This window comes from Triturus cristatus, chromosome 11 (assembly GCF_964204655.1).
Source record: "Triturus cristatus chromosome 11, aTriCri1.1, whole genome shotgun sequence".
In the NCBI taxonomy this organism is placed as follows: Eukaryota; Metazoa; Chordata; class Amphibia; order Caudata; family Salamandridae; genus Triturus; species Triturus cristatus.
Genome location: NC_140594.1, coordinates 1,135,798,375 through 1,135,818,303, shown reverse-complemented (window position 1 = coordinate 1,135,818,303; position 19,929 = coordinate 1,135,798,375). Strand labels below are relative to the sequence as shown.

The following is a 19,929-nucleotide window of genomic DNA, read 5'->3' as shown; positions in this document are numbered from 1 at the left end:
AACAATTTTTACATTACACCAGACGAAATATACAATGAACACTGTTACGCAATAGAAGGAAAAAAATGCACTCACAAGTACATTACCAAATAAAGCCCATGTATTCTCACATCGGGTGAACATGTTTTGTAGCCAAAGTGCGTTCAGGTAAAAACAAACAAACAAAAAGAACATAAAAGCACTTGAGCAGCGTGCTCGTCCCTGCTCATTCCCGCAGCAGTACTCCATGGGAGTTAACTGGTAAGGAAAGGTGGGACATACATCAACCATCAGCCATTTGCACCCTTCCATTTTTTTTTTTTTTAATTTTTTTTATTTTGAAATAACAGAATCCAAAATAGCAGTTGGACATGCAGTTTTCCCCACAGTATAAAACAATACAGTACAGGATGCTATGGTCAATTCCACAAGAACATGCGCTTGAAAATGTACATCTTCTACAGCAACACCTCATACATTCACTCCGAGGCATCCCCCCATCAGTCCGAGTCCGAGGTTTCATCGTCTTGATCCGAGGGCGGATCACATATGTCACCTCTGAATTTGTTCCATGCCCCCCACACTTTACTCCACTTACGAGGGCATCCCCGCCTAATAAAGGCCGATCTTTCCGCTAGCATGGCCTCGTCCATGTCTTTTCCCGATGTGACTAACGTTGGTGTCTCCCCTACACCCCACTTTTGGGCTATATTGCGCTTAGCTATCATGATCCCCAACGTAGCCCAATTCTGTGCCTGGTGAGTGAGGTCATTAGGTTCCCATACATTCAATAGGCAGCGTCTAGGTTCCGGTACTAATGATACTCCCCCTGACTGCGCATCACTTGCCTCCAGTATTCTTGAATTAGAGGACATTCCCATATGGTGTGAAAAAAGTTCCCCACCTCCCCGCAGCCTCGCAAGCAGAACGGGTGTAGTGCGCTACCTATGCTGTGCAGAGTGCGTCTAGTGTAGTATGAGCGGTGCAAAATGCGGAGCTGTACCAGCCGGAGCCTTGAGGGTATACCCGCCTCTCGCGGCGACGCCAATGCCTCCCGCCATTCCGGGTTGTCAAACTCGCCCATATCGCGGGACCATTTCTCCCGGAGGGGACCCATTGGGTCGGCAGGTTGTTTACCAGTTTGTGGTATGTGAGTGACATGGCCTTCTTTGGCATGTGGTCCATCAATAATCTGTCTTCCAAAGGTGATGCTTCGGGTACTTCCATGCCAGGAGGTAGTTTCGATAGCAAGGCATGTTTAATTTGTGTGTAGCGAAACCATTCTGAGGGCGCCAGTTCGTATTGTTGCTGAAGATGTGTGAATGTAATTATTTCACTCTTGTGCAACATGTCTCCCACCGTAGAGATCCCGATGTTGTCCCAATTATCAAACCCCCTGGAGCCTCTGAGGTTTCCGAGTTGCTTTGTGTCCCACAAAGGTGTAAGTCGGGTCAGGACCCCGTGCCATCCCAGCCTGGCCTGCGCGGCATGCCAGATGGTGACAGTCTGTCTGAGTGGGCCGATGAGCGTTGGGGCCAGTTTAACATCATATAGGGGCGACAGCACACCCCTGGCGCCCAGTATATCCCTATCTGCCTTGAATGCGGGGTCTGTTTGCGGGGCGTGAAGCCATTGATTAATTACCTTCAGCTGCGCTGCCCAGTAATAGAGTTGGATGTTAGGAAGCGCTATCCCTCCGTCGTACTAGCCGCGGGTTAATTTGGCCTGCGCAATACGTGGCGGTCTACCACCCCACAGAAGACTAGTTACCTGCGCCGCAATTGTGCGAAAGTACTCGGGTGGTATGTGACATGGCGTATTTTCCAGTACGTACAAGAATCGGGGCAGGGCCATCATTTTGAATAGGGCCGCCTTCCCCAGCAGAGTTAACGGCAACGCACCCCAGTGGCGCACGTCTCGCCTAAGGCGGTCCATCAGGGGTTGCAAATTCTGTTTTAGGAAGTCTGTCGAATCCACAGTGACGCAAATACCCAGTTATTTAAAGGACCCCTCCGCTGTCTGGAGTGGGCAGTCTGCTGGGAGTAGAGGAGGAGGGCCGCGCAGTACGTACATTATCGATTTGGACCAGTTTATGGTATAGCCGGATGCCCTTCCAAAGATTTTGAAAATATTAAGCAGTGTCAGTATAGAGCGTCGCGGGGAGGAGATATAGAGCCCCACATCGTCCGCGTAGAGGGAGACGCGGTCTTCCCAGTCATTCGACCATTGGAGTCCACGTATCATGGGTTCCCAGCGTATCCACGCCGCCAAGGGCTCCAGTGCCAGGGCAAAGAGCAGGGGCAACAGGGGGCATCCCTGTCGCGTGCCCCGTGCCAAGGGGAAATCGTCAGACATGTGTCCGTTAGCAGTAACGTGGGCCCTCGGTTTGGTATAGAGGAGCCGGACCCAGGCACAAAATTTGGGCCCAAAGCCCAGGTGCAGCAGCACTGCAAACAGGAAGGGCCACTCAACCATATCGAACGCCATTTGCGCATCCAATGAAAGCAATACCGCCGGTTCCAGTAACCGTTCCGCTCGAGCCAGCACGCCGTGCAAGCGCCTCAAATTAAGGGCTGTACTTCTACCGGGCATAAAACCAGACTGATCCGGGTGTACGATCTCTGGCAATCGTGGTGCTAGCCTAGACGGCAGGAGTTTAGCGAGGATCTTTGCCTCTGCGTTGAGCAGTGATATAGGGCGGTAGGATGAGCACTTGGAAGCAGGTTTGCCCGGTTTCAATATAGCCACTATGGTGGCTGTTCGTTCATCCGGCGGGAGTGCGCCCACTCGGAGACTGTCTGTGAACATATTGAGCAAATGAGGGGCAATAGTTCCGGCTGTCCGTTTATAGAGCTCGATCGGTATACCGTTTGGTCCCACTGCTTTACCCGGTTGCAGCGCACCGATTGCCATTTGTATCTCTTCCACTGTAATGTCAGCTTCCAGAGCTCTCACCGCCTCCGGGGTAAGTCTAGGCATCGCTAAATCTTTCACGTACGTCCGTGCTTCATCCACTGTCATGGAAGAGGCGAAAGTGTAGACTGTTTGGAAGTGGCGTGCCAAAGTATGCACTATCTTGCACGGTTCGGTTGTCAGCTGACCCTCCCCAGAGCTAAACTGCGCTATCCATCTGGCGCCCGTATCCCGTCTATCCAGCCATGCCAGTAGCTTCCCCGTCTGATCACCGAGGTCATATATCTTGTGTCGCGTGGCTGCCAGCTGGTGCTTAGTGTATTCCATGAGGTACGTCTTGTATCGTGTTTGTGCAACATGTAGAGCACAAGAAGTGCCAGGGGTGGGGTCCCGGGCCTGCTGAGCCTCCGCCGCGCACAACACCTGTTCGATCGACTGCAATATCGCCAGTTTTTCACGCTTGTGCGCCGCGATGGCAGCAATAGCCTGTCCCCTAAGGACTGTTTTATTTGCCTCCCATAGGATTGTCGGTGAAGCAACTGAGGGGGCATTTTCCAGAAAATAAAGGTTGGTTGGTTGCTTTCATGAGTGCCTTACGGACCGCAGGAACCTGGAGATAGCCGGGGTGTATTGGAGGGAGACGTCGACGTGCGAGATGATAGTGCGTGTATTGCAGGAGTATCAGAGAGTGGTCAGATATACCTCTGGGTCTGATCTCTATGCTATCTATGTTACTAAGACTCCCAGCTGAGCCCAGGAAGTAGTCTATCCTTGTTAGACTATTATGCACTCCAGAGTGATATGTGTACTGCTGCGTTGTTGGGTAATCCAGCCGCCACAAGTCCGACAGACCCAGCACCTCGATAAAGCTCCCAAAGCGGGACACTCCTGCACCGCCCAATCGTGTAGGGTACCTGTCCAGCGACTCGTCTACAACTGCATTGAAGTCCCCGCCAAGGATCAGGTCTCCCGATGGCAGATCTAGGAGGAACCTGCTAAGCGCCGGCAGCGCTGTGGCGTGCAGTGCAGGAGGAATGTAAACTGATACTATGTTTAGGGGCCGCCCCTCCCATTGGGTGACTATCGCTGCAAACCTCCCTGCCCCGTCAGTTTTAAGTTGATGTATAATTAGTGGGCAGTGTTTTCGCACCAGTATACCTACCCCCCCTAGACCCCGAGGAAAATTCTGAGTGTACCACCATTTTGTACCCCCACCGGTCCATGGCTTTGCTAGTGGTGCTAATAAGATGGGTTTCCTGTAGCAAGACCACCGTCGGGGCACACCTCTTAAGACTATGTAGGACTAGACCACGTTTAATTTTGTCGCCCAAGCCCCGCACGTTCCACGTGAGCAGGGAGAGAGGCGGTATTCGGGCAACAGAGCCCGCCCCAGATGTCCCGCCTGTAGTATCAGACATTATGGCGGTGGGTGCTGAAAAGAATTGACACTGCAGAAGCAGCAGCACACATAGCACGTTCCACATTGGGGTATATACTGCATTTTGGATCATCACTTTCAACTTGAACAGTAACTTTTAAAGAACCCTTAAGAACTAATCCATCTCCCCCCATCCCCCTCCCTGCCTCCCTGCCATACGGACTCCAAACTGCCCGGCAATCATTCCCCCCTACCCTGCACCTTTTCTGATAAAGGGTGGGCGGACAGCGCCTCATTATCAAACTTCCTGACTCGATCGTTCCTCATCCTCCACGCTGCGGTCATAGTCAGTAGGGACCTCCATCCCCTCAGGAGGCCGCTTTCGCCTGTCCGAGCGTCCAGAGCTCTTCACCTGCTGCCACCCCTCAAGCCATTCGTGGGCCTCCTCGGGCGATTCGAAGAACCGAGTTTGTTTATCCGCCACTACCCGTAGTCTGGCCGGAAATATCATGGAGTAAGGCAGTTCCCGGGCTCTCAATTGTTTCTTAACCTCTAGGAAGCTTCTTCGGCGCGCCGCCACCGCCGCCGTGTAGTCCGGGAAGAAGGACACCGCCGAGTTCTGTATGCGCAAGGGCGGCGCCACCCGGGCCGTCTGGAGAATGGCATCTCTGTCGCGAAAATTGAAGATGCGGGCTAGGACTGGCCGGGGAGGGGCCCCGACCTTAGGCCTGCCCCCGGGCACCCTGTGCACCCGTTCCACCGAGAAACAGGCAGAAAGTCCCCTGGGCTGCATCCCGGTTTTTATGAGGTTTTCAACGTACAGATCCATGGCCGTATTCCCTTCGCTCTCAGGAATGCCCGTGATGTGCACGTTGTTGCGGCGGGATCGCCCTTCCTGATCATCAAGCATTCTCCGCCATGCGCTTGTTTTCGGCCTCCAGTTGCGACACTTTTTGGATCAGGAGACGAGAATCCTTCGCCAGGGTAGCCGTTGTCTGCTCAACCTCCGTGACTCCAGCAGACATCTTCTGGAAGTCAGCTCTGAGGAAGGTCACATCTGTGGAGATAGACCCCACCGTCGTCTGTATGCTATGGAGGGCGGCCATGATATCCTCCAATGTCACTTTCGGCGTTACTGCGTCATCCGAGACCTTCTCCGTACGCCCAGCGTGGTCTGGCGTTAGGGGAGAGTCCTTAGCATAGGCATACTTGGCCAGTGTTCCTTGTTGGTGCGCCCGATTCCCCTTGCCGCTCATTATGAGGCCGGTTAGCAGTCTCTTTATTTGTCGGGGCGCACAGTAGTAATGGAGCGCAGAACCCCAGGAGGGCGACCTCGCACCCTGCTCAGAACGATGTGCAGCCACTCCAGAGACGTTAGCGCCGCTGTTTTTCAGGAGGCTCGCTCATAGGCGCCCCTCTGGGTCATTCACTGGTCCTCCAAGGCCCCCACAGCTACTCCTGCACGTGCGCCTCTCCTGAACGTGCCCTACGCAGCAGGGGGGGGAGGGCATTCAGGATGTCACCTCTTCCCAGGCCACCTCTGCTCCACTCCGCACTTAAGCCTCGAGGGTGGTGTGGGCGCGCAGTGCAATGTCAAATCGGATCATCTCGGGCGCCGTCGAACTCCAATGCCTCGCACAGCAGCGTCTAATGTGTCATACAACGCCCTTCTGTTGTTTCTTGCCGATCTCTCTGCCCAGCACTCACTGCTATTATGCCGCCATTCAGTCCTGCACCGGGGCTCCCATCAGGGCTGCAGACCCTCGGCACCTCCCTCAGGCCGTCGAACTCCAATGCCCCGCACAGCAGCGTCTAATGTGTCATGCACCTTCCTTCCGTTGTTTCTTGCCGATCTCTCTGCCCAGTACTCACTGCTATTATGCCGTCATTGAGTCCTACGCCGAGGCTTCCATCGGGGCTGCAACCCTCGGCACCTCCCTCAGGCCGTCTCTAGGCCGCCGAGTAGTCCGCTCCTGTTTTAGACTCCTCCGCCGCTTTTCCGGGTTTCCGGCACTTTTCACCCGGCGGCCCCGGGTCTCGCGCACATCACCCGGGCCGCGTCTCCAAAATCGAGGCCCCGGTTCCCGGCCGAGGGTGCAGGCCCCAGCGGATGATCCGGCGGGGGCTGTGTTGTGGGTCACGGGGGGACAGCCAGATCACATCAATCGGCACCGCTTCGATTCGGTGTCATGCGCTTGGACTTTGCGCTCGTTTTGATTGCGGATTATTGAGCGGATGGCGGGGAAATCAGCCTCACCCCCGGAGCTCCGTTAGGCAGCAGCCATCTTGTCTGGCAGCCAGCCACGCCCCCCCAACCCTTCCATTTTTAAATGGCACACACAAAAGCCATTACTAAGCAAAAGAGAAGTCAGACCCCACAAAGTAGATACAACAGACCGCCTGACAGCACAAGTGATTTTTAGGCTCGACCTAAAAACTAGGGTAGCGCAAAGTGAAATTAGCACAATTGTGAGTCAGATACAAAGACACCTCCCGTTTGACTGAATTACCAGCAAATTGCGAATGTAACCAGCAAAGCTTACTGCCCTAGGGGCTCTGTATCCACGATTATCTACTCCACCTTCATCTCAGAATCAAAAATAAATAGTAAAAATAACACCGTTGCATTCTGTTCAGATACAGTTTCATTGCACACTTTTCTTCACACAACTTTCATCACCAGAGTTGCCAAACCACTGGGTCATTTCACAAAAACTGAGAACAATTGGATTTGCCAATTCTTGTCAAGTTAATCCCTTCTCCCTTTTTACTTAACCTCAACTATGTTTTATTTCTGCTCCTTTCTTCTTCTTTTCACTTCTAACATCTTTGTTATTTCAATTGAATTATATGGAGATTTTTGTATCCTGAGGTAATGAAACTTAAAAAAATACATCTCTTGGCATGAGCATGATATAACAAAATAAAAGTCACTCACTAGTCATTTGGGATGGACTCTGATATCTCAGCCGATCACATGTGTTCAGGTCTGACCACGATTGCCAATTCTTTTTGCAGGGCTTCGTATCTGCCTGGGAGAACAGCTGGCGAGGACTGAGCTCTTCATCTTCTTCTCCAATCTTCTACGACACTTTAAGTTCCACTTGCCGGAGGGGTTGAAGACAGTGAACCGCGACTTCATCATGGGAAGCACATTGCAACCACTGCCTTATCAAATATGCGCTCTTCCAAGGTGTGCTCCGAGTCACCACCCTGCAGAAGAGCCTCAGTAGAGGGTCGCTTCCATCTAACTTCATTGCCTCAAAATAACCTGAAAAAGCCGAGGGGTGAAACGCATTGGTATTGAGCAACCTTGCCAATAAACTTATGAAGCAGCCCTGAGCGTCCTGGAATTTTCTTGTAACAGAAGAAATTGTGCTCCATATATTCGATTCACTGGGCAGATGAGTACTACGGAAGTGTCATTTTTAGACCTGCGAGTATTTGTAGAGAACATCACATTACATACTGCACTCTATAGAAAGAGAACAGCAGGGAACTCTATATTACACAGAAAGAGCAGTCACCCCGCTAGTTTGATCCGGAGTATCCCCTACGGGGAATTACTTCGAATTAAACGGAACAGCTCTAGGGATGAGGACTACATGATGGCAGCGTCAGAGAGCCTTCAACGTTTCAGAGCAAGGGGATATCCTATTGATATTCTAAGAATGGCTGAAACTAAGGTAGCCCAAAAAGAAAGGTCCGAGCTCTTGGTTCAGGAAAGTGTACGAACGAGAAAAACAGATGTTGAGAATAAATTTCGCATGATCACCAGTTACTCAAATGCTGCATTTGATATCAAACGTATCTTACAGAGTAATTGGAAAATTTTGAGATCTGACACTATCATTGGCAGAGATCTACCTATGAAACTAAGTATCAGCTTCAGGAGAGCCAGATCTCTAAAAGATGAGCTAGTAGAGAGCCATTTGGGAACCAACAAATCTGACACAGGTCTACAGAGATTACATGGCTCCTTTCCCTGTGACAAGTGCAGAGCCTGTGCCACGAGCAAACGAGTCACGACATATAAAATTTTGAACGAATTGAGACAGCGAAAGATTAACAAATTTATGACATGTAGTACCCCATATGTGGTTTACTGCTTGGAATGTCCGTGCAGTTTAAGATATATCGTGAGCACTATAAATCCTGTGAAGATGAGAATTTTAGAACACCAAAGGGCAATAACTAGTGGAGACACGAGCTATCCGGTTGCACGCCATTTTGCGAGCAAGCACAACAGTAATAGATCTCTGTTGCAATTTTTCTGTCTCGATCATGTCCCGAAGAGCATCAGGGGAGGTTACAGAGAGAGGAGTCTGAGGAGATTGGAATCTCGCTATATTATAGACCTACAAACAAAACATCCGGGTGGTCTTAATAGTGGGGAGGAACTTGCAGTTCATTTGTGATGTGAATAGAAATTGGTTACGCACACTCTGTGCAATTTTGCATGCGATTATTGAACTGGAAAAGATCTGGTCATACTGTACAAGAAATAATGCCGATAAGACCATAGAATGCCCATATAGGGCGATATGCAGACACCAGTGGACTAAGAAACATAAGTGACACTATACGCTATGTGATAGATTGATCACGGCTAATATATGTATGTAAACATGTCCCAAGAGGAAGCTTGAACTTTTAACGCAAGCCCATCTAGGGCGTTATTTTGTTATTCATAAAATGTAATTGAACCACACAACTTTATTGCGCCAACACAAAAAGTTTGAGAAAGATTCCTCTAATTAATTATGTGCTAGATCTATCACAATCGAAACGTATACGCTAACATGTTATAAACTGGTGCTTGAAGTGATAGCGCGAGCCCATCTAGGGCGAAATCTTGTCATCTATAGAGTACGAGCAAATTGTATAATTTTGTTTAATTTATGCGCTAATACAAATGGCTTGTGAATTAACTCGCTAATTAATTTGTGGTTATGATTGAATTACTGTATAATCTGACCAGATGATTACATTTAGGTTGAACTATTTCAAGGCATGATATGTGAATAATAACATATTCTAAGATGGCGCTCGAAGTCGAGCAGAAGTCCTTTGTCCATTGCACGCAATTGTTTTGAATTTAAGTTGCCACGACAACGGCGCTCGTCGACACTGACGAAGGCTGACGCCGAAACGCGTTTGTTGTTATCATCGAGTCTCGTTAATAAATCTTAATGGTTTATACCTAACGTGAGTGCTGGCCCTAATTTACTGTGCAAGTAAGGAGCTTCATAAATAGCGGTTTGCCACCGCTGGACCGGGCACCCGCTCACGAGTGCGGCAGCAGGCAAGACCTACGGAGCAGCGATATATATATATATATATATACATATGTTTATGACCCGTGAGAAAGGAGCGACAGCTTCGAAACGCATCAGGCGATTTTGCCATTTAGCTAATAAATCATTTGAATCACGCTGACGGATCTGGGCTCGGTTTTCTTTGGTGAGGAATATAATACCGAGGAGTGGAGTGCATATATATCTTTATTTATTTATTTTTTACTCCGTACACTCTGTAACAACAAAGTGTGGCGCACATTTGAGTCTTTAAATATCGAAATTACTTTATTCTTGTCCCATGGCTTGATAAACGCGTTTCGGCCTCACGGCCTTCGTCAATGTCAATGCAACAATTGTTTCATAAGGTTTAAAAACAAGTCATTCACTGGTTATTTTCAACAACATGGAAAACGGACTTTCAAAGGAGCATGTTACCAACAATGAAAGTGGCGGCCATCTTGGAGAGGGTAATAGAATATGCCTATTCCATATACACAATGAGTATATCTCTCCATTATCCGTTATGTACTATCTCATTAGTACATGGATATCAATAAATATCAATACAAGTCATAAATATCCAAGACAACATTAATATCAATAATATCATCCTATATATATATATATATATAAAGGTCCTATGGAAAAATGCATGGGAAAAACGCGTTTTGGGACCCCCCTTTTATCTCAGCCCCCGCTTGACGAATCCCCCCGAGACTTTCAGGGAAGGAGCGGAGCGTAGCGCCCCACCTATTTTGAAAAATTCGCGAGGATTCGTCGACCGGCGCCAAAGTTATTCAAAATAGAATGTTGCGGATTTCCTATGGAAACGTGGTCCTAACTATAACTACCTACTGGCGACCGCCAGTAGGTAATATGTATATATATATATATATTCAAAAAAGGTTGTCCCCCTGCGAGGCTGCACTTGAAGAAACAGGCAGGTCCTGCACTTTGAGGCAGTTTCCTTTATTTCTCTAAAACCGAACATCACTGTGCTCATTCAATTAAACAGCCCTACGCGTTTCAGAGCTCCTGCTCCTTGCTCACGGGCTCCATGCGATGTCTGTAAGCTGGAAATTAGTGGAAACCGAGTCACTTCATTGGTCTTTTTGAACATCCTTCTGGTAGGTTACGCCCTCTGGTGGGTCTCAATCAATGACAGTGTTCTGGGACTCGTAGTTTTTCCACTAAACAATTAAAATCCTCGAGTGGATTCCGCCGACTAAAACATCAGTCTTTGCAAAATCATGCTCTCAGGTGAGCCACAAGTACAGGATTCCGGTTTGCTTTGTCAGATACCTGTTTAGTCCCGCTAGCTCAAACACAAACAATTCGTGTGAAGCAGCCCATCATTTAATTTGGTGGTAGTGCAAGCCTCCCGGCCGGGACTGGCCGGATTAAATCTTCAAAAAAGGTTGTCCCCCTGCGAGGCTGCACTTGAAGAAACAGGCAGGTCCTGCACTTTGAGGCAGTTTCCTTTATTTCTCTAAAACCGAACATCACTGTGCTCATTCAATTAAACAGCCCTACGCGTTTCAGAGCTCCTGCTCCTTGCTCACGGGCTCCATGCGATGTCTGTAAGCTGGAAATTAGTGGAAACCGAGTCACTTCATTGGTCTTTTTGAACATCCTTCTGGTAGGTTACGCCCTCTGGTGGGTCTCAATCAATGACAGTGTTCTGGGACTCGTAGTTTTTCCACTAAACAATTAAAATCCTCGAGTGGATTCCGCCGACTAAAACATCAGTCTTTGCAAAATCATGCTCTCAGGTGAGCCACAAGTACCGGATTCCGGTTTGCTTTGTCAGATACCTGTTTAGTCCCGCTAGCTCAAACACAAACAATTCGTGTGAAGCAGCCCATCATTTAATTTGGTGGTAGTGCAAGCCTCCCGGCTGGGACTGGCCGGATTAAATCTTCAAAAAAGGTTGTCCCCCTGCGAGGCTGCACTTGAAGAAACAGGCAGGTCCTGCACTTTGAGGCAGTTTCCTTTATTTCTCTAAAACCGAACATCACTGTGCTCATTCAATTAAACAGCCCTACGCGTTTCAGAGCTCCTGCTCCTTGCTCACGGGCTCCATGCGATGTCTGTAAGCTGGAAATTAGTGGAAACCGAGTCACTTCATTGGTCTTTTTGAACATCCTTCTGGTAGGTTACGCCCTCTGGTGGGTCTCAATCAATGACAGTGTTCTGGGACTCGTAGTTTTTCCACTAAACAATTAAAATCCTCGAGTGGATTCCGCCGACTAAATATATATATATATATATACCAGCAGGCTTCTTAGTTTTCACCAAGCACGAGCCACACCAATCCAAATTTGTGAAAATATTTCTATTTTACCGGGCAAAAAAGATGCATTTCGAGCTATCCAGCTCTTGGTCACATGACCACAGTTCAAAGTTCAAGGTTTATATATAGTGAGGGGAAAAATAAAGAAAATACTCTGGATTTACATCATCATCCAGCTTTAACATGAGTATTCCTATACATATAATTGTGGACAAGTAATACTAATTTTTAAGAAAAGAGATCTTGTGCAGGGGTGCCTACGTTTAGTACCATTTATAATAACCTATTACATGTTTAGACAGTGGATGTTTTTTTGTTTTTTAGACTTTTGAACCCGAGTGTTGTACCCATTGGTTATAGATTGAATCATCTATTATGCTTTGTATTTAAAGAACACAGTCTGGGATGGGTGGAATACCCAGCATTTACTACAGGATAGATTAAATGCCTTTTTTAGGTATAGTACCTATAGTGTAGATGAAACTAAGTAAATATAGAAATAAATATAAAATTCAATTGTGTTAAATGTATTAATAAGTCAAATAACTGATTATAACGTATCTATAGTAGAGTTGCCCAGAATAGTGTCTATCAAAGGAGAACGTGGTTGTATACACAAGCACCTAAAACTCAGCGCTCGTAGCTTTAAGCAGTAGTTGGTGCCCCACACACTCCATCTGGTCCAATCTATATTAATGCAAAAAGGGAGATAGAGAAGGTTAGTTATATTTTGTCTCCAGACTTATTAAAAAGAGATCAAGTCTCATAATTATACTTATTATCATTATATCATTCAATGATAGCTTTTCAACTATTAAGCACTCAAATAACATTTATAAGCACAAAATTGAAAAAATTTGTACATTCAGTTTAGTCAAAACATGGCTCGAGTTTACGCAAATACTGCATGAAACATGTTAAAACAATTTTATGAAAAAATACATAATAAAGATGGTATGCACTTTGTGAAAATACACAGTATAAGGTGGATATAGATGATACATAAAAGTGAGTAAATCCAAATTAAAAAACCTATTTGGAACTTGAGTTCCCTAAGTGCACAGTGGGAGGTACTAAGTGCATCTCTTCATCATTGTTCATCCTGCGCGGAACGACACTGCCAGCTTGTAGGATGAATCTTGATTCTGATCTACGTAGGGCTAGGACCCTATTGCCACCTCTGGGATTTTTGGGGATAGTGTCTAGTGCGAAGTACTTCACCTTGGTCCAATCACTCTCATGATTTTGAAAGAAATGTCTAGCTGTACTATAACTGAAGTCTTTGTTAGAAATGGCTCGCCAGTGTTCTAGTATCCTTTTCTTTACCGGGAAGGTAGTTGAACCTATGTACCATTTACAGCATGGGCACGTGATAACGTAGATTACAAATTCTGTGCTGCACTGTATGTTTTTTCGAATACACCATTTCCGGTTAGTTCTGTGTAGTGTTACTTCCCTCACATTCTCACTGTGACTACAAGCTTTCCATTTCCCACATTTGTGGAATCCTCCCCTCTTTTCAAGCCAAGTGAGTTGCTGAAGTTCCATGTGACTCCTCACTAATCTGTCTTTGATGGATTGGCCCTTCCTGTATGTTATGGCTGGATGTGGGCCTAGTTTATCCTTGTGTGATTTGTCCTGTAAAAGGATGTCTCATGTATATTTATAAAGGATGCATGCATGCAAATATCATCCCTTGGACTCTGAGTTAATGGTGTAGGTCGTAGTCTCTGGCTTCTTGTGTAGTTATGGCTCAGCCACATTTGCCATTGAAAAGTCATTTCTTGATTTGCTTATAACATTTGACCACGTGGATGGATGTGCACGGAACTTGCCGGTATACTAATTCAGTCAGCTTTGTTTAGGTATGCCAAGTTTCATTAAAATTCGTCTACGGGAAAAATAAGCGGGTGTGAAACTGTACCATTTCCAATTTTAGCTCCCATAGGACATTTTTCTGAAAGATAGGAGGAAAAACTGCTGAACAGATTTAAACCAAACTTGGCATGAAATTAAAACTTCTCTCAGAAAGCGTGCTTTGTTAGATTTCATATAAATCTGTTCCCTAGTTTTTTTAAATATTCACATTCAAGAAAGGTGATAGTCAGGATTTAAAATGTCAACACTTTTGATCTTGTCAGTAAAAGCCATTTATTAATTTGCTTATACCTTGATACCTTTTGAAGAATATGCTTAAAATTCGGCAGACACTAAGGAAGTTCAAATTATTATTAGTATTTTCAACTTCGTGCATGTCCATGAAGGTGGGGCAATTAAAGGGGGGGGGGGAGTTTTAATTTGCTAATACATTTTTGGACTGTGTGTTAATCTGCACAAAGCTTGGCAGAAGCTAGGAGGGATTAATTTTCTATTGCAAGTTTATTGCCAATCCATATGGGGGTGGACATAGAAAAAGGGGGTGGGTCAATACAATGTTCATTTGCTTACAACTTAGCGCTGTTTGATCAATCTGTGTGAAGTATGCCAAGAATTTATCAAGTGATGCCCAGAGCAGGTACATCAGGTTTCCAATCAGAAGCTACGTTAAAACGGGGTATATTTTTGATTTGCTAATAACTTTGGCACTGTTTAATGGAGCTGCACTAAAAGTAGCAGGGTCTTCCCATGTTTAACATTCTTTTAGTGTTTTTAAGCTCATGCGGATCCACCACGAGGACCCAAGTTATAAATGGGGGGGGTCAAAAAAATATTAATTTGCTAATAACATTGGCACTCTGTGATGAATCTGCACAGAATTTGGCAGAAGCTAGAAGCTGTGGATTTCGAGTGCAATGTCAGGTTTTGCGCTAATCCATCAAGGGGCAGAGTTAAGGGGAGGAGGAGTAATACAAATTTCAATTGCTTATAACATTAACACTGTTATTAATCTGCACCCACTGTGGCAAGCAGTTAGAAAATTACAATCAGTGCAGGCATTTCTGGTTGTGTGCAGATCCAATGGGGGGGTTGAGCATTTAAAGAGGTGATCAACGCATTATTTTGTTTACTACTAACCTTGACCCCATCTGATGGATCTGCACAAGATGTGGCAGAGACTTAACATGTTTAGCCTACTTTTGGTTTTCTAGATTTCAGCAGGACCATCAAGGGAGGGAATTTCAAGGAGGGGTAAAAGAAGTGTTCATCTGATTGTAAAATTGACATTGTTTGATGAATGTGTACAAACAAAATGTGGCACAAGTTTAGTGGGCTTAGCTTACTGTTGGTTATGCCAAGTTTTGAGTAGATCCATCAGGAGCGTGGGGCGGAGATGAATGGGTCAGGTTAATTAGAGTTTCCCCACTGACAACTTGGATGGCATACAATTAAGCTCCATGACGTTTGGCAGCTAGTAAACAAAGCCCAATACAAGTCCAGAGAAGCTCTGCAACCAACCCCGCTGCACACTATTAAAGGTAGTTGGGCAAAGGGCCTGGCCGAAGGCTCTGCAGCAAGCAGATTGGGTACATGGAAGGTTGTGTGCTGTGGGGGTTGGGCTCGACGCAGGACCTTCTCCTGCGCCATTCCTAGCAGTGCACAGCAATAGGAGATGAGCAGCATGCTTAGGATGGCGGAAGTGGGGCAGAAACAGAGCCTGAATGCTAGCCCCACTGCAGCGGGTGAATCATAAGAAAAAAAATGAAATTCAGTTTAAAAAAACACTTGTTGTTGTTCTTTTCATCACTATGTTGTTTGTTACTGTACCTTTGCCTAACTGGTATTTTGAGCATGGCAGGTAGTGCAATTTATGGCATGTGTTGTGAGCGATACCATTTTTTCTTTGCTGGGAACCAAGTACCCCACTGTAGTACTTGACTCTCTCAGGCTAGTGAAGCAGAGCAGTCGAAGGCCTACTCAGGGGAGGTAGTGTGGGCTAGGAACCGACAACTTTGTTATAAAAAAGGAAAAAAAAAATATTACACACACCATTAAATACTATGCATTAATTACAAATATATATAATCAGGTAGATTACATATTTGGTGCAGTTCACAACCCCAGCAAGCACAGAATACATAATTATGAATCCTTCCACCTATAGTAGATACAATAAAACACCAAAAGGGGTGCCATAATCAATAAAGTGGCCGACTGGCTCTGCCAAGGTGTCACCACACTAAAAATCACATGTGGTAATTTACTTTGCAAGTATTTAAAAATAATAATGATAACACTAGTTTGATGTTATTTTAAAGACAAAAGGGGTAAATGTGCAGGTAGATGTAAACGGTTAGGGGTGATTTTAGGGTTAATGGGTGGGTAGAGGTTAAGCGTGGGGTAAGGGTCTTTTTAAGGGTTTTGGGGTGGTTAGAGGTGGGGTGTTTTTAGGGTTAAGGGGTGGGTAGAGGTAAATGGAGATATGGGTGATTTTAGGGTTAAGGGTTGGGTAGAGGTAATATGGGTAAGAGGGATTTTAGTGTTAAGGGATGAGCAGATGTAAATGAAGGTTAGGGTGATTTTAGGTGTAAGGGGTGGCTAGAGACAATGGGGGTATGGGTGGTTTTGGGGTTAAGTGTTGGCTATAAGTAAAGGAGAGTAAGGAGGAATGTAGTGATTAGGGCTGTACAGAGGGAGGTACAGGTGTAATTTTAGGGGTAAGGCGTGGGTAGAGGTAAAGGCGGTAATGGTTTATTAGAGTTCAGCAGGGGGTCAAGGTAAAGGAAGGTATCAGGTTTTTTTTTGTAATGGGGGCTTGGGGTAGTTGCCCCCCAAAACAGGCCAAATGAAAGGGGGTGTTTGAGAGTAACACTATAAAACAAATATATATAAATACATATGTGTGTGTATGAGAAGAATCTGCAGCCATGCTGAGGATTTAAAGAGATGTCATGATGAGTCTGTATTTAGATTTATGGAACGGGGATACCCGAGAGATTCCTTAGAGAAAACCGTGGTTCCAGTGAATCAGAGGAGTAGAGTTCTTACTTTTTACAAATACACATCTGAAAAAAAATTAAGAAATGTTGTCCAGTTATCAGATTAATAAGTACATACAGCACACAGGAAAGGGAGTTGTGAGTTGTCATCTGTAAACACAGGCATCTAATCCATGGGATTACATTTTTGGGCCCATTACCCCCAGGTCACCCTCTACCACTTACAGGAGAGAATACTTCATGAGGGATGCCCTGGTTAAGAGCACTCCAGAGGTTATAGAGCAGAAATGCTGGTTACAACAAGATAACGGCTTCCGTAAGTGCAAGAGATGCAAAGCCTGTGGTTTTGGGATAAACACCGTAGAATACATGACTCCCTTCCACGATAAACCAATCAAGATTGTTGTTTTCTTAAAATTGTAAGACTGATTTTGTGGTCTATGTATTTTCGTAAGAGAGCAAATTGATTGGTAGCACAATGCTGCAGGTACTTAAAAGAATCCTGCAGCACCCGAGGGGGATTAGAAAAGAGATCACTCCTACAATTCCAAAACAACTTAGAGGTGGTAATTGTGAGCGGTTGCTTAGGCAATCAGAGAGAAGGTACATTATCAGCTTAGACTACCAGTCACCAAATGGTTTAAATCTTGGAGAAGAGCTATAAACGTTTTTGTAATTTAGAATTTGCTGTATTCACTATCAGTAATAAAGTGCCTGATTATGGTTGTTGGCAGGGATAAGAGGAGAACTGGTTTTGTTAATTTAGATTTTGTATTTTGGGTTCTAATTTAGTTTCTATTTTGCGTTAAGATTTTGAGATTGTTTTTTAAATTAGAGGGTATTTTGGTTCTGTTTGATTATAAATCCTGGAAATATGCACTTTTATCAGGGATTTCACATTTTTAGAGTGTAAAGCCCACTGGTGCGTAATTGTAGAAACATGCACTTTGCCTACTTGGCCTATATTTTCTTGTGATGTTTACAGAGGTGAATGACACCGAGACATAACAGAATGAAATATTTGCATATTATACGAATCAAGAATTGAAATTAATGTGCTGAAATTGATGTGCTAAATGAGAGAAAAAAATCATCAGAAATCATGATTTATTTGCATTGTTGTAAATGAGCTCTAATTGTTGAAGTTGAGAGACAAAATTCATTTGCACTAAAAATGTTTTTGCACTATTTGTAACAGTTGAATGAAATGCTACACTAGAATTCGGCAGTGTCTTTGAACTATGAAAGGTATAGTCTTTGTTTCATCACATTTAGTCACATGGGCACTGCTTAAATGGAATAATAATGGTGTTGCGCATATGTGAACAAGGTCAAATGTTTTGGTCAAAACACATCAGGGAGGATTGTGGCGAAATCGACTGATTAAATTCTGGAGAGTGATCTGGTGTTTGCACCTGATCCTTTTGATTCCTTCAGTGTTGTATGTATATATGTTATAAATGAAATAAAGTCCAGTAGTCCAAGTGTGGAAAAGGCAACATACTTTATTAAGATGTTAAGATCCAGAGCCCCACCAGGAGCAGGCTTCCTGCTGCTCAGCCCATTCTCCAACTGACTCTCACATTCAACATTCCACAGCATCACCACACACCAACATTCCACGCCTCAGTCACATTGGCTGAGCAGCAATTATAACACATCTGCTTTCTTTAGAGGAGCAAGAATAACATTGCTTCTACCCCATGCATCTCACAAGTGCATATCAAGAGGGAAAGACCCTTGCATAGAAATATCAGATGTACAGGCATGTAACATGTGAAAAATTTAAAGATGATAAAAGAGGACATGCATGCAAAATATAGTTCAGGAAACATGCATGTAACTTATAAAATGTAAAGATGGTAAACGATCATGCATGCACAGGAGCAAGAATAACATTGCTACAACTTCATGGATGCCTCGCATGTTGAGGTAGTAAATGTAAGGATGGTGTATGTTGACATATATAATGTAACGGTGGTAAAAGACTAGCAATGCAAATAGAGTAAAAACATATAAATAACATATTAAATGTAAGGATGGCAAATGTCAACAAATTAAATGCAATCTAATACAAGTAAAGATGGTGAAAGTCCAAGCATGCAAAGATAAATATAAAAATCAGGACATGAATAAAGCGCAATGTAGCCTAACATAACCCGCAAGGTCTTTACGTAAATAAACACAACAACCCTCACATCTTCTCCCTTTCCACTAAACAAAAAACAAATCACACACTCTACCACACCCCACCTCAACTACCAAACCCTATATGCCACACACATACCAGCTGGCCAGGCTGGCACGGAAGACACCGCCAAGAGAACCAACCACCGAAGGTGCAGTAGGGACCAACACAAATTTCAAACTTGCAACACAGAAGGGTTACGCCCTCATGATCACACCACACCAAAATATCCATACAGAACATAAAGCAAAAGGATGACCTACACATCCCACACAACACACAGAAACGGGCGACTTAACCACGTACAACACACCATAAATGGTGACTCAACAGTAACACCTAGAAATGTGTGAGCTAAACGCAGTCATTTCAACTGCAACACCTAGAAGTGAGTGGTATATACATGCAGTCATCTCAAATGTAACACCTGGAAAATAAGTGACCTATACACACACAGTCATTTCAAGCGTAACACCTAGAAATGAGTGAACTATACACACACAGCCATCTCAACCGTAATACCTAGCAATGAGTGACCTATACACGTACAGTCATCTCAGCCATAGCACCTAGAAACTGTAACACCTAGAAATGAGTGACCTATCCAGGCACAGCCATCTCGAAAAAAAAAACAAGAAAATGGGTGACGTACAAAGACACAGCTACTCCGCACACAAAATAAAGGGTATTACAGAACAAATTCAGTAGCCACACCATGAACTACAAAACGCACATAAGCTTCACTCTGAAATGACTCTGAGCATGAAACATGACTCCAGCTCATCTGCTAAAAGGCACAAAATGAACTGCAAGGTCAAAAGGAGACATCACAATAAATTTGATACACCAGCTTTGTTCAAAGTCATATATTCCTTCCAAGACTCACTACCACAGACAATAGCCCCTAAGCGTGGTAAGCATAAAAAACCAGGAAACTTCATGACAATATGTACAACAATTTCATGGCATTAGATATATACAAAGTCACTACATTCAAATAT

At 44.9% G+C, this 19,929-nt stretch overlaps 1 protein-coding gene across 2 annotated transcripts in view; it reads left to right on the top strand.

Annotated features, from left to right (window-relative positions):
• LOC146786204 (cytochrome P450 2J5-like) overlaps positions 1-7,607 on the top strand; it is a 647,500-nt gene extending 639,893 nt beyond the window's left edge. For both annotated transcript variants that reach the window (XM_085635780.1, XM_085635781.1), the window contains exon 9: positions 7,289-7,607. In XM_085635780.1, coding sequence (XP_085491906.1) covers positions 7,289-7,503 — 215 coding nt within the window. In that variant the 3' untranslated portion in view covers positions 7,504-7,607. The remainder of the gene's footprint in view (positions 1-7,288) is intronic.
• Positions 7,608-19,929: the final 12,322 nt, after the last annotated feature.